A 23474-nucleotide genomic window follows, 5' to 3' on the forward strand; every position below is an offset into this window, starting at 1 on the left:
ATTTAGTACATAATTTCCAAGTCTAAAGGAGTTTCACTCTTCAGTGACTGAAAAAAACTGAAATTAGTAGCTTCATATGTGTTTATGAGAACAGTCCTTTCAGGTTGCAGGCAAAATTACTTTAAATGGCTGTTACAATTTCTGTTCATAAAACACCCATCAATTTCTGCTGTTCTATTGAAAGAAATGGACCTGCTTGCATAGATGTCGCTCCAAAGAACAACACACCAACAATACCTTGAGAAAATGCAAACTTGTGACTGACGTCATCATTTTATAATTCTTTTCTCCTGTGTGATTTTTAACACCTTTACCTTTGATGAGGAAGCCAGTGGAGCTTCAAAAGCCTAGATGACCATGGTTCACCAATCTATTACATCTATCAAATCATGGATTCTTGAAATACTACCCATCACCAGACCTATTCATCCAGTCCTGAAGTCAGATAGCCCACCTGGATGTTCACATGCAATGCCATATTATATCTAGGATCCAGCAGTAACTTACCTTCTATAGTCGTAGATATTGCAAGCATCATGGGAGCAATCTGCTGTAAATTCCTACAAATATGAATGGAAAAAATTGTGTGGCTTTGCTGCTTCTTTAGAAGTGCAATCATATTCTGCTTCATTACAGACTGTCCTTAAATTTCTACTATAGTGGGGTCTTGCCACCTACAGATCTGAGCATCAGTGGACGTCAAGCCCTGTTATTTTCAATGGAGGTGCATGCATGCAGCTGTGCACACATTGTGCCGCCAACTGAAGACAATGGATTTGAGGTCCCATGTTTTTTCTTAGTCTTAGGGGTGGGCGGTCTGGAACAGATCCCCTGCAAATACAAAGGGATAACTGTACCTATAAAAATCAGAACCTTTTTTCCCTCCTTGTTGAAAGTTGCTTGTCAGCCATTGTGGTGCTCTAACCACTCAATTATGCTTTCAGCATTGCTCTTTTGTCATCCAGCTGTAAAGTAGTTTTTGAAGGGTCTGTCTCACATATACCCTCTTTCACTTCAGTCAGCTCCTCCATGTTCCTTATCTTTGGTGCTCTTACCTCTCACAACAGCACCATTTGAACTTCTAGCTTTAGTGGATTTATGTCTGCTTATTTTCAATATTGCCTTTTTGGATGCAATAAGTTCCTTTATCTCAAGAGTGGTGCTAAGAAATGATGTCACTTTCTCATGAAAATAGTGCCAGATTTCCACTTACAAAAAGGTATTTGACAACATTTCCCCTACTCCTGAGCTGAACAGAGCATTCCACTCACTTGATGTATGTCCTAGCATGTTTTATACATAAGACTAAAGACTTTAGATAATGAACATGCTTATTCCTTTATTATGGAGGACATAAAAAATAATAATAAATTTTTTATTTATATTTTCCCGCCTCTCCCCACGGATCGAGGAGGGATTGCAGTCCGTATCAAAATTCCATAAAACATCACAGTTACAATTATTTAAAATCAACATTCAAGATAAACTTATCTAAAAACATACAATTAACAATCACAATATAACATATAACATCCTGAGGTAGATTTCAATTGAGAATAATTTCCTTTATAGAGGGTCAGAAGGATATGCTTGTTGGAAGAGATGAGTTTCAGCGCCTTTTTAAAGGCGTCGAGAGCTGGAATGAGTCGAATCTCTTCCGGGAGATTATTCCAATGCAAAGGGGCCATAGCTGTGAACGCTTTTTGGTGAGTAGCTGTAAGTCTCACTTTAGGGCGTTCAAGTAGAAGCTTTCCTGTTGTTCTGAGAGTGCGGGGCGGATTGTGTAGGGAGAGGCGTTCCCTCAAGTAACTCGGGCCCAAGCCATGTAGGGCTTTAAAAAGGATACTCCTGTATCATCTCAGAGATACAAGCTTGTTTTCTGCTGCTCCAGAGAACAGGACCAGGAACAATGGATCCAAGCTGCAGGAAAAGAGATTCCACCTCAACATTAGGAGGAACTTCCTGACAGTAAGGGCTGTTCAACAGTGGAATAAACTCCCTCGGACTGTAGTGGAGTCTCCTTTGGAGGTCTTTAAACAGAGGCTGGATGGCCATATATCGGGATGCTTTGATTTGGATTTCCTGCATGGCAGGGGGTTGGACTGGATGGCCCTTGTGGTCTCTTCCAACTCTACGATTCTATGATTCTATGATTAGTAAAATACATTATGCAAGTAGCAAAGCTGACATATCAGTTGGCTATGCAACCTATGCAATGTGAACAGGATCCTTGGAGAGGTGAGAGCCACTACATGTATATTAGACCTTTGCCTTTCCTGGCTTATTAAACAGGCCAGAGGAGGGCTGGTGGAGTGGGTAAGGGAAGTGATTAATGCCTCTTTACAACAAGGCAGGATCTCAACACACCTAAAAGAGGCTGTGGTAAGACTTCTTTTGAAAAAACCTTCCCTGGATCTACAAACTTCCATTTTTGAGCAAGCTGCTGGAGCGTGTGGTGGCTTCCCATCTCCAGGCATTCCTGGATGAGACCTATTATCTAGATCAATGTCAGTCTGGTTTTAGCCTGGTTGTGGGAGAGAAACAGCTTTGGTCACCTGGCAGATGACCTATGCGGAGAACTGGACAGGGGAGGGTGTCCCTGTTGGTTTTGCTGGACCTTTCAGTGACTTTCGATACTATTGACCATGGTATCCTTCTGAGTCATCTCTCTGGGATGGGGCTTGGAGGTACTGTTCTACAGTGGCTCCATTCTCTCCAAGAGGGACATTCTCAGATGGTGGTGCTGGGGGATTCCTATTCCTATCCTTGGTTATTGGCCTGTGGGGTCCCTCAGGGCTCAGTCCTGTCCCCCATGCTTTTTAACATCTATATGAAGCTGCTGGGAGAGATTGTCTGAAGATTTGGAGTGAAGTGTTACCTTACTCCAAAACGCTGATGATACCTAGCTCTATCACTCCTTTCCACCTAATTCCAAGGAAGCCGTTTCTGCCCTAAATCGGTATCTGGCCGCTGTGATGGACTGGATGAGGGCAAACAAACTGAAGCTTAATCCAGACAAGACAGAGGTGGTCCTGGTCAGTCAAAAGACAGATCCAGGAATAGAGATTCAGCCTGTGTTAGATGGGGTCACACTCCCCCTGAAAATTCAGGTTCATAGTTTAGGGGTACTTCTGGATTAAGCGCTGAGCCTGGAAACCCAAGTATCAGCAGTGGCCAGGAGTGCTTTTTCACAGCTAAAATTTGTGCGCCAACTGCTCCCATTCCTGCAGAAGTCAGTATATGCCTTGATTACATCTTGTCTGGATTACTGTAATGCGCTCTACATGAAAAGTGCTCAGAAACTTCAGCTGGTTCAAAGAACTTCAACGCAGGCTGTTAACTGACACTGGCTACAGGGAGCATACAACTCCCTTGTTGCAACAGCTCCATCGGCTGCCATTCTCTTTCCGGGCACTATTCAAAGTGCTGGTTTTGATTTATAAAGTCCTATACAGCTTGGGTCCAAGCTATTTGAAAGACTGTATCTCTGTGTACGAGTCCCCCAGAGTATTTAGATCATCTGGAGGGGCCCTTCTCTATGTCCCACTATGCTCTCAGGCGTGTTTGGTGGGTACAAGAGAGAGGGCCTTCTCAGTGGCTGTTCCCAAGCTCTGGAACTCCCTACCTAGAGAGGCTAGGATGGCTCCATCTTTGCTTTATTTTTGACGGCAGGTAAAAATATTTTTATGCTGCCAGGAATAAAACTCTGTAACGTTTTTAGTTGTTTTAATTGTTTAATTGTTTTTAAACTTTATATTTTTAATGTTTTATACTGTTTTAACTTAGATTGTTTTAAATTTGTTAGCCACCTTGAGTCCCTGTACTGGGAGGAAGGCAGGATATAAATAAAAAGAATAACGACAACAACAATTTGCATCCAGTTTAGTTAATGAACAGTTTACGAGGCCAGTAGCTTCTTCATCTGCTTGGCTGGCAGGAATCTTTCCCCCTGATTTGTGCAGAGCAGCCACATGGTGTTACTCCTCTATCTTCATTTAACCAGAATACAGGCAGATGCAGCTTTTGTCAGGACAGTACTGTCTTTCATCACAGTTCCACCTGCCCTCTCCCCACCATAAGGAAGCATGCTGATCACCTAGTTGTCTGATACATGGTGAACACAATGAAGAACAGTTTGGTTACCTGTAACTGTGATTTTTAGGGTGGTCTTCTATGCATTCTTGCAAGTCCAGCTTTATTGCTATGTCAGATCATGGAATCTAGGGAGAAATAGCTTTGAGGCTAGGAAGGGTGCAGTTCCTGCCAAAGCTACTCAGCTCTAGAACTGTCTGAACAGAGTAAGTTGTGTGAATGAACAGAAGGCCACTTGAAGTTATAGGCAAGCAACCTGTTCATTCCAGCCTTTCATACAAGGGTAGCTAGCTCCTTTCTTGCCTTCATTGAATCTAGTAAATCTATTAATTATTAATTATTAATTATTAATAGATTTATTAATTAAATCTAGCCAGGAATCTAGTAGATCATGCTATTCTGAGATCACAGTACTATATTCCAGTTTCCCTCCTCCCAACTTTGGTGCGTTACAGACTTTGGCTGCGGGGAAGCGGCAAAAGGCCCCTTCCCCGCAGCCTGGAAAGGGGTGTCCTTGGGGTTTCAAGCCCCAAGGACACCCCGCTGTGGCGGGGAGAAGGAGAAAGGGGCCGTTTGGCCCCTTTCTCCTTTGGTCCGCTGGGTGCAGCCATCTGAAGGCTGCGCCCAGCGGACCAAACCAGGAAGGAGCTCCAAAACGGATCCCTCCTTCCGGGGTCACGGAAAGGGCGCCCTAGGCGCCCTGCCGCGACCCCAATACGTCACAACCGCGCCGCCTCGTTTGGAGGTGGCGCGGTCATCACGTATCGATGACGGCGGCTGTGTGGAATGGCTGTTGGCATTTTGTGCGCGCGCAGCGCGCACTAGGGTTAGGGCGGTGCGGAAGCACCGCCCCCCGTCTTAACCCTAGTACGTGCTCCACGCGTACTTTTAAGCCCGTATGTAACAGGCCTCAGTTCTAAGCAGCTGTTGCTGCTCTTGCTGCTGTTGCTGCTTCTGATGCTACTACTGCTGTGCTTTGTGCTGTGACACTGATTAGGACATTGATACATTTAGCTAGATATTGTGGCAGCAATGGGAAGCTTGATGGCTCTTCTTTTTAGAACAGTCATGCTTTTAGTATTGACTGGTGTTTTAAATGTACAAGAAAAAAGGACAATAAGATAATATACTGAAGGGAATAGCAATACCCAGAAACTAGGAATAATGAATACTTGTCTTTTTGAAAATAACAGATTCATAACTTAAAGAAGGCAGTTAGAGATATAAACAGAGCCATTCATCTCTACCCCTGTTCAGCCCACTTATACTTAACAAGGTAAGGTACTATTATCACCTAGATCGAGTGATGCATTTCTCTGGCATCTTTTCATTTTGTTTCTTTTCTTATTTTCATTGTCTGTTTTTAAAAAGAGAAGAAGAAAGGAAGTAAGTTGCAATCCTAACTCACCAACATGGCCAAGAGCCCGCTGAGTCAACACTAGGTCAGCTGAAGATGTGCTGAATCCAAAACCTTCTCAGTCTATTGATGTTTGAAATTACTTAGCCCCTGGTCCTACCAGTTGATTTCTGAGTTCAGCCAGCAAAAGGCCAGTTCAGCCAGTACAAAGCTTCTGCCTATTCCAGACTCTACTGCTACTGAATTAGGATTGTGCTATAAATCAGGAAGGTTTGGAAGTGGTAGATGATCTGCTGCTTCACTGTGTCCCTAGAATACTCTGTTAATATGTTTTAAGTGATAGTTCATTCTTCATGGTCTCTGTGAAACAGACAAATGGGTTTTGCATCTACACAAAGCTTGTCACAGAGCATTGTAGAGCTGAGCAATTTCTGTGGGACCCAACCCCTATTCCTTCATCACCCACTAAAGCAGTGTTTCTCAAGCTATTAGATATGGGGAACTAGCATTTATTTTTTCCCACTGCACCAGGGACCAGAACTGTATTTGTGCCCGTTGGCCATAATTGTTTCTTTCTTTCCTGGAAACATGCCAAGCACTAGCAGGCAAAGGCTTCAGGACTGGGAACCAGTCCAGGGACTACATCTTTGAACAGCACTGTATTAAGAGACTATGAGAGTTCCACAGGAATTCCAAGCAATTTATGATCTTTAAATATTTTATTGCAGAGGACAGTATTTACTGGAGATGAGGAAGTATGAACTTGCAAGTTTCTGCATACGTCAAGTGGCAGAAATGGACGCGGGTATAGTCTCTTTTGGTTTGGTTTTGTGTGCACTATGTGTAAAGGCCAAGGGCCTAAACAGGTATTTGAAGGGTGTTTAATTTTTTTTTCTATGAACACTGTTCCCTATGTCCAAACACAACTTCTTTTTGGAAGTTTGTGTTGACCACAATGTAGTGTGCTGCTTTGAAGAAACACAAGCTGAAAATCCCCTCAAGCACATGGAATTAGTAATGTTGCCAATTGGATCCTGGTATATAATTACAGATTAAGGAAACTACAGTATTTAAATGCAAGATTATGTTATTGGTACCAAGTGAGTTGATTACTGTATTCTTCCATTTTTTCCTTATCATATGCATATTTGATTGAATGTAAATGCCATTAGTTCAGGGGACTTTATTTATAATGTATGGTTCATGTGGTTGTCAGTACAAAATACATAAGGTGGGTACAGGCCATGAGTCCCCTATCACATGGGGACATTTTAAATATATGTATGCCATACATACAACAGTATTTTATAGTGAGTCATGGTAACCAGACAGATGTACAAATAAATGTTCATGCTGTCCACTAAACACATAGTTTCATATTTTTAGAATAGTGTAGGGTTGCATCCTGCCATGAATATGGATTAGAGGCATGTCCCCAGTCAGATGTCTTGCAGATGTCTGATGTACAAACTCCGATCATTGCCAACCACTTGCCAATACTAAATTGAATAAGGCTATGGTCTGACTTCATATTAAGAAATTTTTTATAGTCTTTTGTCTATAATATAAAAATAGGGCATTGATAAGATTGTTTAGTATTTTGACTGTTTATTGATTGATAATCTTTTAAAATTATATGCTTATAACTATTTATTTTAGAAATTTATTTAATTTATTTATTCTGAAGTGCACAGTAATGAATATTTTGGTCATAATCAATTTCTCTTTCAATATTTTACAGGATCCCTTGAATGTTCTCTTGTTCAAGAAGCACTTGTTCAGTCATTTTGTCAGAATCATAACAAGGCTATTGAGTGTGCTCTAGCAGCTACCAGAAAACAACCTGAACATCCCCTGTTTGTTTTACTTGGAAAAATCCAAATGAAAGCCAAAAAACACAAGGTTAAAACTTTTACCTTCTGAGTAGTTTGAAGGGAAATAATTTTTACCCTAAAGCAGTAGAATAAAAGCATTGCACTGTGTGAATTATGGGGTATTTCTCACTCCAAAGAGCATTCCAGTACCTTCCGGGTTTGGGCCAGCATTAGAGTTAGGGTTTAATGTACACTTTTGTATTTTCTGAGTCCTGCTGAAAATTCCAGAGTCTCCTCCTTAATGAAAGAAAAGTCAGTTTCTCCCAAATGGGGCCCAAATTATCGATAGCTAGGGCACACCATGTCTTCTTTATAGTTTTCCAAAACCTTGTGTCTTTAGGTTAAAAGCTGGTGTTTGGCAGAACTGTTTAGAGGCAGACTTGTATGTTTTCCTGTGATGTGGGCTGTGTGCTCTGCCTGAGCACATGATCCAAGGGAGCAGGGCTTCTCCTGGGAAAAAGTGAATGCTGAAATGGAATGAATAACTGACTTGGTTGAAGGACAGAGCTAGTTGCCACTAACTCTTTATATCAGCCCTCTCAGTCTCTGAAAAGTGGTGAACAGGATGAGGAAAACAGGCATTTTTCATGGTTGTTTTGTTGGGGAGTTTGACGGAAGAGGATGTTACTGCACATTGCTTACGTCATGAGTGCACCAGTGGGGCACTTGCGACTTAACCTAGGTGCCACAAAAAGAACCCGGAAGGCATGTCCGGAGGGACGTCGCACGTTTTGGCAGCTGTGGCATCCCTCCAGAGTTAAAACGAGCACCTGCAGACCACCATTTTTGGGTGGTTTGTCCCGCGCCTAAGATATGCTTCCAGAGAAGAGGACAATTTCCAAACACAGGAGGCAGACACTTGGAAGAATATGATATAGAGGAGTAGAACTGTTAGAAAAATTGTTTAAGAAGATGAAAAGGACAATCGCGCAGAGGATGAAATAATTGCTTTTATATTTACATTTCCTGACAGCAATATTGAAATCACCAAGCAAGCAATCCTTGCAGCTGACACTGAGATACATATCAGTAGTAGAATGGAATAGACTAGCCAAAAAACTCCAGCTTATTTCACAGCAGATACACATGTGCCTCATGGGGTTTTTTGGATACTATATGTCATGGATTTTTTAAAGACACTTATTGGAGGATAGGAATAAAAAGTTGCAACTGTTGTCAGGAATTGTGAGCAAATAGTCTGGGATAACAAAGATGTTGTTGGTAACCCCTACCCCAGAGAAAACTGAATGTGCAAACACTGTAATCTTAAGCAACCTTTGCTCTGTCTGTTTTCTCCCATAATTCTGTCTGTTCCACTATCTTTGCAAGGGACAAGTTAGTGAGAGCTTTTGATTTTTGTAGCTTGTGAAATGTTGTTGTGTGCCTTCAACCTATCTTGGGGTTTTCTTGTCAAGATTAGTTTGAAGGGGCTTTGCCTTTCCCTTCCTCTGGGACAGTGAAATGTGACTTGCCAAGATCACCCAATGGATTTCCATGGCTGAGTGGGGATTCATACACTGCTCTCAAGAGTCATAGTCCTACACTCAAACCACTACACCATGTTGGTGTGTATCCACCCAAAAATAACCATCCAAACCTACGTGTCTGTCTGTGTCTATGTATTGGTGGTTATTTTTAAGACATGAATTGGTTCTTGTCTTCCTTTAACTTTGCTGTGTACCTTCAATTCATTTCATGATGACCCAAAGGCGACCCTGACATGGGTTTGCTTTTTCCATTCTCTGAGGCTGAGGGTGTGTAATTTACTCAAGATAGTTTTTTGTGGGTTTTTCGGGCTATGTGGCCATGTTTCTTCCTGACGTTTCACCAGCATCTCTGGCTGGCATCCTGTAGGGCTCCAGGGTTTACTCAGCCTTGCATGCTTCTATAGGTCACTAAAATGAATATCCAGCTTGTTGGGGGCCATTAGATCACACATTGTAAACCGTTTAGGGAATGCTTAAGTGCACTGATAAGTAGTATAGAAATGTACTTGCTATTGCTATTGCTTGTTGGCAGATATGATAGAAGAATGACAGTCATTTAGAAATGCATCTTTCTAGACATGTCTTTGAGACATTCAGAGTCTCTAAGAGCCTGGTTGTCTAAACTCTTATCTCTCCAATCCATCAATTATGCTTCTCAAGGTTTTTCTCTAGCAAGCGGTGGCTCAAGTGGTTAAGACACTGACTCTGTTGATTGCAAGATCAGCAGGTTAGCAGTTCAAGGCCCAGGTGCCATGTGATGGAGTTTGCTCCCTTCCATAGTCCCAACTTCTGCCAGCCTAGCAGTTCAAAAGCATGCAAATACAAGTAGATAAATAGGTACCACTTCGGTGGGAAGGTAAACAGTGTTCTGTGCAATCATGTTAGCTACATAATCACAGAGTAGTCTCTGACAATGCTGGCTCTTCAGCTCAGTAATGGAGATGAACACCGCCCCCTATGGTCTGACACAACTTGACAACCTTGTCAGTGGGGAATACCTTTACCTTTGGCAATGTCTACATAGGCTGCTATCAGTAGTTCAGAGATCAAGATGGTATGTGATCATTTATTATTGCTTTCAAGACATACTGAATAGTCATAAAAGTACTTGACATTACTGTATTGGTTGGCCTGTTAATACTACAATGCGCCTTTCCCTTACGTGGGGGGATCCATTCCAGACACCACCACCATACTCGGGAAATACCGAGTATGGTGTGTGCATGCCTGCCATTGCCGCTTCCTGTGCATGGCTTTCAGCGTAATCTGAAAGCCATGTATGGCACACCCGCATATGACACAGGTGCACTGTAATAGCCTGTTTCTAAAAGGAAGTGACGTGTGCAGTCCAACTGTATATGCACCAAAGAGCCTCTTTCTGCACATCCCCATGATCATAAGGGCAAGATTTTTTTTTAAATATACATACCAGCTTGAGAGCTAGTGTGGTGGAGTGGTTGAATGTTGGACTAGGACTCTGGGAGGCCAGGATTAGAATCCCTGCTTGAGCATGGAAACCTGGGTGATCCTGGGTAATCCTAAGCCTCCTAAGAAGGCAAGGGCAAGCCACTTCTGAACAAATTCTTTCAAGAAACCCCCACGATAGGTTTGCCTTGGGGTTGCATAAGTTAGAAATTACTTGGAGACACACAACAACAACCAGCTAATTTAACAAAATGAGAGTAATGAGGAATTATCTTAAGTGTTCATTCTATGTGCATATAAAGATTTGAAGGAGTTAAGGGCCACTTGTGAAGTCCAGGAAGGATTTTTGGGTGCCTGGGAAAGAGATATTGGGGTCTGTTTCGTGGGCAAGTTTTGAGCTCAGTACTTTACTATGAGTCTTTCCCACCACCTATAAATTGGAGCCTTGATCTCTGACGTTTATGGGAGCAGTTGACAAAGCCTGGAACACAGACAGTTGACAATGACAATGACGGTTGACAATGTTTAGCCTTTATATTTTATTTCAGGATGCAGTGGTCAGTTTTACAGAAGCTCTGAAGCTGCTTACTGGTACTGCGAAGAACCCGCCTAATACATTTGAGGCTGCAGAAATGTATTTTTTAATGGGACAATGCTACATGGAACAAATCTGTTTATTAGAGGTATCTGTTTCTTAGAGTTTGGTCTTCTTGGTTTTAAGCACTGTGAGTGAAAATTTTGATTGCTGGGTTGAAATGAGTAAGAGGCAAAATGTATTATATACACACACGCGCGCGCGCTATATATATATATATATTAACCTCTTCATGGTCATTCCAACAAAAGAAACTTAGGAAATTGACTGGGGAGGGTCCTGTCTGTGGTCTCTATCTGTACAAAGAATACGGTTCATTGCCTCACCCCATCCTACATTCTCCAAAAGATAACAAGCCTAACTATTAATGAGACCTGGTTATTGGAAGAATTATGACTATTTAATTATAGCATTCTCTTTGGCTGCCAGTTCATTTTGTAGCCTCAGGGCCCGAACAGACAGGCCAAAATAAAGCTGCTTCAGGCCACTTTGCACATGTGCTATTTAAATGAAGCATGCATCCTAAGAAGCTGGAAGCTGCACCAAAGCCACACTCCAGTCCTAAGGACTGGAGCACAGCTTTGGTGTAGGTTTGAGCCTGTTAAGACACATGTGTTATTTAAACAGCATACCTCCAAAGTGACCTGAAGCAGCTTTATTTTGTTCTGTCAATTCAGGTCCTTAGTCAAACTGATGGACATCATCTTTAAAGTCCTAAAATCTTCTCAAATATGAGCCTGTCTGAGTAAAAAGACTTGGAGCAGATGTTATTCTCTATGTGTCAAGAGTTTTATTTGGTGGGAACACAGGACAGAGATTTTTCAGTGGCTGTACACAGACTTTGAAAACCTCTATCAAGAGAGGCCTATCTAGTCCCTTGATACTGGTCTTCCAAAAGATGGCAAAGATCTTTTATTCCAACAAACCTTTCATCTGCCATATTGGTTTCTTATTCCCAAGTACTATATGTTTTTATTGCTGTATTGCCCATAATGTTCATAATATTTAGCAACTAGCTGGTATTATTTCTTCTTAATTTTAAATATTTATTTATTATATTAGTCAAATGTTTAATTAAAATATTGGAATTCCACCGTGTATCTAAAGATCGCAAAAATATTAGAACATAGAACAGTTTAAAACAATTCAGAACAGTCTAATACAATTTTAAATTACCGTATATAATTGTGTATAAGTCGACCTCATGGATAAGTCAAGGGAAGGTTTTAGAGCCTAAATCATGGATTGTATTATCTCCCATGGACAAATCAAGGGTAAACTCTCTCTGGTGACTTTTTGCAATGTCTGGGAGCTATGGTGGCTCTTTGAGGTTCTCCCACTGCAGAAGAGAAGTGACCTCTGTCCACCAAGGAAGGGAAGCACCAAAAAGCTGCTGCTGCCACTGGCATTTTTACTTCCACTATTGCAATAGGCCACTGGAGAATGGACCTTCCAGCGTTGCTGCTTTGACAGTCTCTCTCTCTCACACACACGCACTCCCTGCCTTGGAAGCCTTTTCAGAGCTCATTGTTCAAGCAGGGTTATTGTGGTGTATCCAGAGGCACTTCTTTTACGAAATTTCTGAGCTGTATTACTGTATTGACCCATATATAAATCGACCCAGAATTTTGGAGTCAATCTTGGGCATAAGTTTTTCAACTTATAAATGAGTATATATAGTATCTGAAGTCATCTGAAACAATTTAAAACACTGAACAAAGTACACACTGGAAAACAACAACAACACCCCAGCAAGGTATGTATGCTGGGTTTCAAAAGCTTTGTTGAAGAGCCAACTTGAGATTTTCCTCAGGTATACCAAAACCAACACACACACACATCTGAAATGCAAAACATTTCTGGTCCCAAACATTTTGGATAAGGAATACTCCACCTGTAATTTGTTATAATAGTTACATTTGGCAAAATAATAAGTGCATATGATCACAAGATTGCCAGTTTGGCATTGTTTTTCCCCATCCTTTTTCCTTCCAGAGAAATAAATTTTAAAATTACTTGCTTTATTAACACACTACAGTGATGCAAATAACATACAGAGGATTCTGTTTCCCCTTTTCTCATTAATTTAAAGTGGAAAGAAAATATGAAGAAACGAGTAGATTAGCTTTAAATGTTGGTATTCTTGCTATTTCATGACAGGCAATATTCAGTAAAACTCTTTTGCATTACCTTTTAAGGCATGTGATGCTTTTACTTCAGCTATCAGGCTATATCCACATTACGCAGATGCAATTTATCAGCGTGGGCTATGCAGAATGCAACTCCAGCAATCTAAAAGCATACTAGATTTTAATAAAACACTTGCTGTTGATCCAAAACATTTTCAGGTAACTGATCATTTGACTGTTCAAAGTTTATAATAAGTAGTAAATAAGTGGGAAATTGAAGTCTAAAGGGAAGATTAATTCTCATTGGCAGTTCCTAATTTCACCTTTACTTATCTAGGCATATCCATCCTACCAGCACACTTACATGCGTATTTATGCATTCTCATGAACAATCCTGTTTGATGTTTCCAAGATCCTCCTTCCCTCATGCAGATCCCTCCCCTACATCAATATATCTGAGACTGGAGTGAGAATTCTTCAGTTCTCTGGATATTGTTGAACTATAACTCCCAGGGTTTCTCACTATTGGTAATATTGGTTAGTGCTGCTGGGAGCTGTAGTTACACAGCATTGGATGTCATTCCCATTTTTCACTCATATGCCATACCTGATGGGAGGAGAGTGTGTGGCACATCATACAAAAGGCAGACAGGGTTTAAGATGATCTTATGCATCTCCTTCTTCATGGAGTTTCTTTTTGCCCTAACCTCATATTCTTATACAGTCACCCCTCCACATTTGCGGCTTTGATTTTTGTGGATTTGATTATTTGTGGATCTGATCCATATGCTCTCTCTAGGAATCTTTAGCTCCTCCAGCACAACTCTGCAGAAAAATGACCATACATTTGCCTTGAGGACGTAGCCATTCCTAGAGAAAACACTTCTCTAGCTATTTGTAGGTCCTCTAATGTCATTCTGTGGTCACCCACAGAAATAAATCCCACATTGTTACCAAAGATTGGTTTCCTCCTAATGCAAACAGCAGTTTCAAAGGCCTATTTTTTTTCAGGGAAGGAAGGAAAGAAAGGATACAACTTTTCTATGCTACTATGATCTTAATAATAACACCTCCCTAGCAGTTGTTAATATTAATTTAAAAACATGAACATCAGTGTTACATCAAGTTTTGCCCTCAATAGCTGCACAAAAATGTGGTTTTGGTCTTTCATCAGGGGTAATTGGGAATCGCATGTGGCAGATGAACTACATTTTCACCTACCCCAGTCTTAGTGAAACACTGAGAAAATGACATTTTTTCCTAGGGAAGGTAGATGTAACCTTATACTTAAAGGGGAGGAAAACTGAGCACTGCACTGTGACACTGGGTTGTATTATGGGGAACTTAACTTTGAAAAACTAAACTTTGAAAAACTACAATGCTTAAAACTAAAATAAGATTTTTGCAAATAATGGGGTGGGGTGGGGACAGGAGAGGGAGTTATGTCACCTTTGTCATGAACAATTTGTATGTAATGGGGAGCAAATACAACAACACTAAATGCACTAAATGAGGAACAAACATATTTTCCCAGGTACAAGTGATACATTAATTTACATTCACTGTCCAAATGCTGATTGCATATAGAATTTTCATGTGTGTGTGGAGGGGTGGGTGGGTACTGTTAATATGGCTACTTTTACTCACTTTTACAAATCATTGGCAGCTCAGAGTGTGAAAATATACACCTTTTAACATTCTGTTAGACGTGTAAGTCAAAATGATGTACATACAAGTCTTTACAGTATCTATCCTCCATTTTTGTTCTATAATGTATTTGTATTTTTCTGTGAAGGCATATTTAAGTCGTGCTGCTTATTATGGGAGCAAAGGAAGATTCTCGAAGGCAATAATGAATTGTAATGAAGCCATCAAATTAAAGCCTAGAAGTGTGAGAGCCTATCTTTACAGAGGAGCACTGAAATGTTATAATAGGGTAAGCAAACCTATTGCTGCTTTAGCATGGATGGGGGAGGCGATCATATGCAGTATTGTTATAGGTGAAGGCAGATGTTTGAATTTCAGCACTGCTTACTCACATGGAAACCTGAAAGCTGATGATTCACAGACAATATACTAATAGGTTTTAATTAAATGAGACTTTAGAAATATAGTTTCATAAGAATTTTCTCTAATAATTTCCACTGGTGCCTGTCATAGAAGTAGACACAGAAACATATAGGTTAATAATATTATGCACAAGCTAACGTATTATAATTTTAGAAGCAATACCTGGACAAAAATAAAAGCCCTGCTACAGTCCAGCAATATTTGTCATTTGGAATGGCTTAGTGGAATATATATTCCATCATTCCTGGGGCACTTATGGGGCAGAGGGGCAGGAAAAAGCATCTCGATTCTGCTGTTTTCAAAATTTATTTATTTATTTATTTATACATCGCTCTTCAGCCAAAAGGCTATCAAAGCAGCTTACAAATTGTTAATTAGACATTTCCCTGCCCTCAGGCTTACAATCTAAAGAGACAAGACACAAAAGGAGAAGGGAATGGCAGTGGGGAAAAGTCCAGCAGATCTTCTCCCCCTCTGATGCCTGGACCATGGCAGATGGACTGAAGGGAGGGCCCTTCTTCTTACCCTGATTAGGCCTGATGGAGCTGGCCTGCCCTTCTCTCCCTCTGGATGGTGGATGGAGGGAGGGCCCTCTTCTTGCAGACTGCAGGGTATGACATCACATAACTCTGTTGGGTAATTTTTTTTGTTGCTTTTCCACCATGCATGCACACTGTCGCACAAACATCTCCAGCATCCTCCAAATACCTTCCTCATCTACCCAGATGCCATACCATTGCATGGCTGCCCCTTTGATTGGCTACCTATTCACACATGCGATGATCTGCTGGACACAGGACATCAGTAAATCAGTGTGCGAGTAATACATTGGCAAAGCACAATCATGGATGCCCCTCTTCACCCCATGCCCCCCTGTTGGACTGTCTGACTTTTTTTTTTTTTTGCATTGTTGTAGTCTATGCTGGCACCAGGCTGTTTAAATGCAGGCATGAAGATTTTCCAAGCTAAGCTGGTCTATCCAAGCTTCTTTTTGTCCCAGTTTTTAGCCCTGGAGCACAGCTTTGTTTTGGTTTCCACCTGCTTTGGAGGCATGCATCATATAAATTCCCCACCTTCGAAGCAGCTGGAAGCCACTTTATTTTGCCTGTTTGTTTCACCCCTTAGTTTGAAAGAAATAACTCTAAGAAAGCCATCTTTTTTAAAAAATCAAGAATATCCTTGGGGATGTAGTTTCATTCCTATTGGGCCATCACAAATAAATGCTGATTAGGAACTATAAAGCCTTATATGACTTGGATCCATATTCTCCAGATTGTATCTCTCTATATGAGACTGCCCAAATTTTAAGATTCTCAGAGAGCTTTTTTCAATCCCAGAACTGCCACAGGCAGTGAAGATGTTTTTAGGTAGCTGCTCCCATTGCTGGCCTTCTTCCTGCTTTTTTTCTTTTGGCAGGCACAGATCTTTATATTTAAATAGACTTTTGGCTATTAACTGATTGTTATAGAATGGTCTTTTAATTGGTGTTTGCTGTATTTTGTTCTGTTTTAAGTGTTTTTAATATGTTCCAAATTAGTAATTTTTAAATAGAATAGTTTCATTCTTTAAAAAAGTATAATAATAATTGCTTTTTAGCTCTATTTTGTTTTAATCTACGTTGTGAGCCACCTTGGTTTCCATGTTGGGAGAAAAATGGGAAATAACTTATAACATTTTAAAAGAATAACACTTTTAAAAAGAATAACACTGGATTTTTTAAAAAAAGAATAACACTGAACAGTTACTGCTTATTTCAACAAAGATCAGTAGAATTTCAGCAAATATAGGGTCATGACATAGTTTTCATATTTTCTCTGTTTCCAATTAATACTACTAATGCTGCAACTCCCCCCCCCCCCACCTGTAGACCTACAAACATGCTGTTGAAGATTTAACTAAATCTATTGACCTGGATAAAACATGCATTCTGGCATTTTACAACAGGGCTATTTCCTACCACCTAATGAAGGACTACAAAAATGTAAGTACCTTTTTTAAATGAGAAGTTGTATGACATTGTTCTCTTGGTTTAATCCAATTGCTGAATAAGCATATCTCACTTTCAGTTTTAACTGTGTCTTCATCCTTTTATGACAACAGTTCACATATTGCATTCACTAGTCCTAGTCTAGCATTTTATGCACATTATAGTATGCACTTAGTGTTCTTACACACGTTTATTATCCCATTCACTTCAGTGCAAGGAGAGCTCAACTCAAACAGAACCACACTTTATTATAATATATGGGCTGTGTATAGGCAAAGGAGCTTTGTGTGTACATCTAGGTCTCTGATTTCATGAGTTTACAAAAGAGGCAAACAGCTGCCAGCAGTTGGGGTTCTGTATTGGTCCCCTACAGGGATATGGATACCCTCCTCCTTATGCTGCCCCATGTTTATGGATGCCATAATCCCCCCTGCCTGACAACTGGGCAATAGCACCCTCAAATCTCTGGAGGTGCAACTGGCCATTTTGGACTCCCTCACATGTTCTACCCCAGATAGGTCTTATTTTCAAATAGAAAGTGATAGTCATACTATTTGAAAACAAAAGTATGGTCTAGGTCTACAAATGGCGAGAGAGGGACCCAACACCACCATATTAAAGCAGAATAGTCAATAGTATTTCCCTATTACATCTTGTTTGAATTACTGTAACATGTTCTGTGTTATAGACTTTTCAGTACTGACCATGTAAAATTGATTCTTACAGGCTTTGAAAGATTATGGGATTGTTCTTCTTCTTGAGGCAAAAAAGGGCATTGTCTTGAAAGTCCTGATCAACCGTGGACTACTCTATATAGAATTGGACCAGTATGCTAATGCCCTGGAGGTTAGACTTTTTTTGTAAATGAGAGTAATAAAAAATTAATGGACTTCTTATTTGTGGTGTCCATTTCTGGATACAGTATCTGAAAAACGGAGAAAAATAGAACATTCTATATAAAGGTATGGTTGTAAATAACTATTTATACTGATTTACAAACATATTTAACAACATTAAAGTCAGTTCTCAATAAACTGAAGTGGAATCCTGACAAAACCGAGGCTCTGTAAATTCGTAATTCCCAGCTCAAGGAGTTGGGTAAGCATCTATCTCTGGATGAGTTTACAGTATCCTTGAAGGAGCAGGTGCAGAGCTTGACAGTACACCTAGATTCCTTTGTTATTTGAAGCTCAAGGGGCCTTGGTTTTCTGGAAAGCTTTTAGCCATTTTCATTTGATCAGCCAGCTGTAACTTTTTCCTGGGTAGCAATCTGGCTACAGTAGTTCAAGTGTAATTCCCCATCTAGATTACTTCAATGTACTCTTAAATGGGCTGCCCTTCAGAATGACCATGAAACAGTAGCTAGTTCAGAATGCTAGTATGGGTTTCTGTACTGAATGTGTAGTAATAATAATAATAATAATAATAATAATAATAATAATAGGTTTTAAAGAACTGGCACCAGTTGTCAATACATTTCTAGTTCAAGTCTTAATTGTAAAATATAAAGCTATAAATGGCTTGGGAAATTAGGATTTAAGAGAGTACATTTCTCTGTATACATTTCTCTGAAATCTGCCATGGGGCTGTCCCCTGCATTCATTCTTTGGGAATGGTACATTATGAAGAGACATGAGAAAGGGTCTTCTCTTCCATGCCTGTCACATCATTGTTTTAGAATGCTCCCCCTCACCCATTGGGCACCATCACTTCACTTACTCATTGAGTTATATTGATCATAGTGCAGTTTTAATTTACATTTGATGATTTGCAGATGGTTTTGGTTTATGGTGATTCATATCTCAGTGTGAGATCCATTGATACAGGATGGATTAGAAAGCCTAATAAGTCTGCCAATAAAAATAAATTAACTTGCAATATGTGTTTGAAAAAATGCAGATATATATAAGAAAACCATAAAACAGTGGAGGACATATGTGTATTCTGATAATTCATGGTTTGAAATTCTGATGGAACTTCTAGAAGCTCTAGTGAATATTTAGAAGCTATGCAGCTATCAATGAACAACTCAGAAAATAATGCTCTAGTTCGTCTACTACACTGCAAGCCTTTCTCTTGTGAGGCAAACAGTGTTAATCAACATTCAAGCCAATTGCAGTTTGTAAACTGTAATATAAACAGTCACTGTAATAGGCATCCATTGAATTGTACCTGTACAAACATAGTCAAGTAATATAATCTATTTTTAGGATTTTACAGAGGCAATGCTGAGCAAGCCAAAAGACAGTCAACTATTTAAAGTTATTGGACAATGCTACCACAGGTAATACTAATCAAGAGGAGTTTAACATGTTTTCTTGTTACAGTTTACAATTAAGTTAACTGTGAGAGTTTACAAAGCAGAAGTAGGAGAAGATGAACAAGAAAATAGTGGCAACTCAAGATATTTTTACTGGTTGAACTGGAGTCCAGTTGGTGTTTGTTTGCCCCATCCATGGCCAGGGCTAACATTTTTAGAAGAATTATGCACCAAACACCAGTTCCTGTTTCCACTCTCATGATACCTCAGGCAGGCTATTTCATGCATGGCGTGCAAAATCTTGAAGTAAGAAAAAGAGACTTCCAATTCCTTAGGAGCTCATTGTGCTTAGTTCACATTGTGTTCCTGGGAAACTGTATTGTAAAGAAAGCATGTTAGACCTGTTCACCAATTTTAAAATCAATAGGATTGATATATAGTTGTCTGAACACTATTTTGACTAATTGAATAATTTAAATATCTCATGGATTTATATGTGGTTCAGTTACTTCCTAATGGCATTGTAATCTGTATTATGTGATACTGAAACTTGTTTCTATTGCTTCTTTCAATAAAAAATGTAGTTCTGCAAAATGAGAATACTCCCATACTATCTACTGGATACACAGTTTATTTGTTGCCACTAATTTTTAAAAGGCTCATTCTCTAGTATTTTTATGACTCTTTAGACTAGGGATGTAGTGGCACAGTTTGCAATCAAAATGATGCTATATATTCTTATCCTACCTATGCAGTGGTAGAGAGAATCTCAAGTTAGGAGGAATTACTGCACTCAGTTCTGTGAGGGTATCATGCACACCTTGTGTGTATTAGCTGTGGAAACATTAAGTACTTATTCCATTTTCCAGTGGTGGAGGGAAAACCTCTTATAGTGAGTTGCCTTTCCCATATACTCTGATAGAACAAAGTTTGCAATAGCAGCCAGAAAGGGGAGCAGCCCACAAATGATTCAGTCTTGTTCCTGTCGGCTCTGACTGAGCTGCCTCTTGGTTTGTCTCTGCTTTCCTCTCTGTCTCTTCTGTTATTCTGATGAAAAGAGTTACAGTCAGCCCTTCTTATACATGGATTTCTTATACACGGATTCAAGCATCCACGATTTGAAAATGTTAAAAAAATATATAAATTTCAAATATCAAATCTTGATTTTCCATTTTTTATAAGGGACACCATTTTGCTATGTCATTATGGCCCGTTACAAATGGGCATAAAGTATAGACTGGGTCCGTATTAGGATTGGAAAGGGGCATCACTTCCGGATGCCCCTAACCCTAATACAGACTGAGTCCGTACAAAATGGCGGCACCCGTACCACACGGGGGGCGCCATCTTTACGTCGCGCAGCGCATATGACGCTGCGAGTGCACCATTGGTGCCTTGCGGCATCATATCCGCACCGCAAAGAGAAGCACCATTTTGGTGCTTCTTATTTGCAGCGCGGAGGAGCCTTGCAGTTTGGACGCTGGGGCTCCTCCATGCTGCAAATGAAGGCAGCGGCAGACCGCCCCTTCTGGTCGATCTGTAACGTGCCAAAATTTAATGGGACTTGAGCATCCACGGATTTTGTTATCCACAGGGGATCTTGGAACCAAACCCCAGCATATAACAAGGGTCCACTGTATTTCATGTTAGTTTCTCTAGCTTTTCCTTGTACTGTTCTCTCACTAACTTTCTTAAAAGGCAAAACTTGCATTTCTCATACTATAAGGAAGATACTCTGGACAGTTCTGGCAGACCTCAGTGGTCTGTACATAGATACTAACACAGGCAGCAGACCTTCCACCAGACAAATCCCAGAGCAAACTCTATCAACATCATCAGTAACTCAAGTAATAATCAAGTGTGGAGGTCTTCTCAGGCCTGACTCTCCTTCTCCACAAGTGGGAGGAAGACTTAGGTGCGTTACAGACCACCCAGAAGGAGCAGTCTCGCGCCGCTGCCGGTTGCAGCGTCCGGGAACTGCAGCAGCCAAACGGCGCGGTTCCCGGACGCTGCAAAGAAGGAGCGCAAAAATCACGCTTCTTCCTGCGCCCCGGAAGAGACACCGCAAGTGCCGAAGCGCACACTCGCGGCGTCATTTCTGGGGTGTGACGTGCAGACGCAGCGCGTCCGCTACGTCAAGATGGCAGCGGCCGTGTGGAACGGCCGTTGCCATTTCATACGGATTCAGTCTGTGCTAGGGTTAGGGGCGTCTGGAAGAGATACCCCTTTCTAACCCTAGCATGGACTGAGTCCGTCCTAGGGTGCCCATCTGTAACGGGCCTTAGATTTTTGTCCACGTTTGGGAGGAAATCACAGCAGACCAGTGGGCTCTAAAGACACTAAGGAAGCGACATCTAACCTATTTTTGTTGTCTTCCTCACAATTTCTTCATTCCCTCACCATGGTCAAAGAATGATGAAAACCATTGCCTGATGCAGGAAGACATTCAGCACTTTGTTATAATGGAGGCAATTGAACCAGTTCCATCCTCTTTAAATTCTTTAAATTCTTTAAAGAAAACTCCATTTTCTTCATAGATCAAAACTTGGGGGGCTATTTTGGATCTGAAAGAGGTCAATCAGTTTGTGTGGAAGTGCAAATTACAGATGGACACTCTAAAGACAAGACAGGAGGCTGCAGGATTTTGTTATATCTGTCTTTCAAAAGCATATCTTTACATTCTGATCTACCTTATTGCTTATTGGAGTCTACCCCTTCATAGTTTACGTGCAAATCAGATCTGCTTCTTTCTATCAGCGTCTTCAGAATGTTGCATGGTGCTCTCTTCTCTATTCAAGCATTGTTTTCAGGTTGGTCGTGGGAAAGGCCACTTTTGCCCATCTCAGCACCTCCAACACTTAGAAGTTGTAGGCACAGACATGGGATAAGTCTCACTCCCTTCAAAGAAGGTCCAATTCATTTGATCTTGGAACATTATCTTTAAGATATTTTAAATTGCAGAAGCTCATTATTTTATGACAGTATCTGTATGAGAATCTTTGCCAAATCCAGCAGCAGACATGTTTATCTCAGCCTTCAACCACAAATTCCCTTGGTTCTTCTTGAAATACTGGCACTCTTAAGCTCCAGGTTTTGTGTTTCTGCTCCCATTACTTCCACCACTGTCCAGGATGTTGCAAAAGGTCAAACAAGAGCAGGTGCAAGTTATCCTGCTAACACTTTGTTTCCTTATTTTCAGAAATGCTGCAGCAGGAGATAAAATTACTTTGTTGTTCTGAGCCAGCTAGACCACCTTTCATAGGGAATGTATGGCATTCAGATTCAGATTATCCCCACCTGGTCAGCTGAAGTTGAATGGCAATCTGTCTAGGCTATCCAGACAAATTAATTTACACACACAAGCCATCTATCTTGAGAATCCCTGAAACAAGGAAAGCTTTCACACAATGGTGTAAGCCAAATTGAATAAATTATCTGAGGCGGTTACAGACCGCCGAAATGTGACGGTCTGCTGCCACTGCCGGTTGCTGCATCCGGGAACCACGGCAGCCAAACGGCGCGGTTCCTGGATGCAGCAAAGAAGGAGCGCGAAAATCACGCTCCTTCTTGCTCCCCGGAAGAGACCCCGAGAGCCGCTAGTCGCGCACTCGCGGCATCACTTCTGGGGTGCGACGTGCGGACGCAGAGCATCTGCTACGTCAATATGGCAGCGGCCGTGTGGAACGGCCGCCGCCATTTGTCACGGACTCTGTCCGTGATAGGGTAAGGGGCGTCTGGAAGAGATGCCCCTTTTTCAAAATGGGACATCCTAAGGACGTCCCTTATGGCGGTGTGTAACACGCCATAGTGTATTAGTCCCTTTTCCTTTCTTCAGGTAGGTCTGTACATCTAACACCTTGAATACCTGCAGCCCTCTTGATAATTCTTTAGATAGTCAGACAAGGAACAATTTGAATTCTTCCTCACATCAAACATTTTCTTACAGGAGCCTCTCCGCTCTGCTTACTCCTATCTTAGAGGCCTTAACTTGTGCCCCTTTTAAACCAATTGAAAAAAAAATACTTCATTTGCTCTCTTTAAAGTTGTTTTTTTTAATGTGGTGTGAAGAATTTCAAAGTTACCCACTTTCTATCTGAGAACACTTTACTTTTCAACATGAGGAAGCTGCACTGCATTAATAATAATAATAATAATAATAATAATAATAATAATAATAATAATAATAATAATAATTTTT

At 40.7% G+C, this 23474-nt stretch overlaps 1 protein-coding gene across 2 annotated transcripts in view; it reads left to right on the forward strand.

Annotated features, from left to right (window-relative positions):
- TTC6 (tetratricopeptide repeat domain 6) overlaps positions 1-23474 on the forward strand; it is a 133880-nt gene that overhangs the window by 88096 nt on the left and 22310 nt on the right. Inside the window, exons 22-30 of one of the 2 annotated variants that reach the window (XR_006102199.1) lie at positions 5286-5368; positions 6178-6254; positions 7191-7351; positions 10784-10918; positions 13029-13178; positions 14755-14895; positions 16897-17010; positions 17743-17862; positions 19227-19300. Coding sequence is in view for 1 of the 2 variants with exons in the window: in XM_042452178.1 (XP_042308112.1) it covers positions 5286-5368; positions 6178-6254; positions 7191-7351; positions 10784-10918; positions 14755-14895; positions 16897-17010; positions 17743-17862; positions 19227-19300 (905 nt within the window). In the remaining variant the exon portion in view is untranslated. The remainder of the gene's footprint in view (positions 1-5285; positions 5369-6177; positions 6255-7190; positions 7352-10783; positions 10919-13028; positions 13179-14754; positions 14896-16896; positions 17011-17742; positions 17863-19226; positions 19301-23474) is intronic. The other variant, XM_042452178.1, reaches the window with a different exon arrangement.

Source organism: Sceloporus undulatus, chromosome 1 (assembly GCF_019175285.1).
Source record: "Sceloporus undulatus isolate JIND9_A2432 ecotype Alabama chromosome 1, SceUnd_v1.1, whole genome shotgun sequence".
Classification (NCBI taxonomy): Eukaryota; Metazoa; Chordata; class Lepidosauria; order Squamata; family Phrynosomatidae; genus Sceloporus; species Sceloporus undulatus.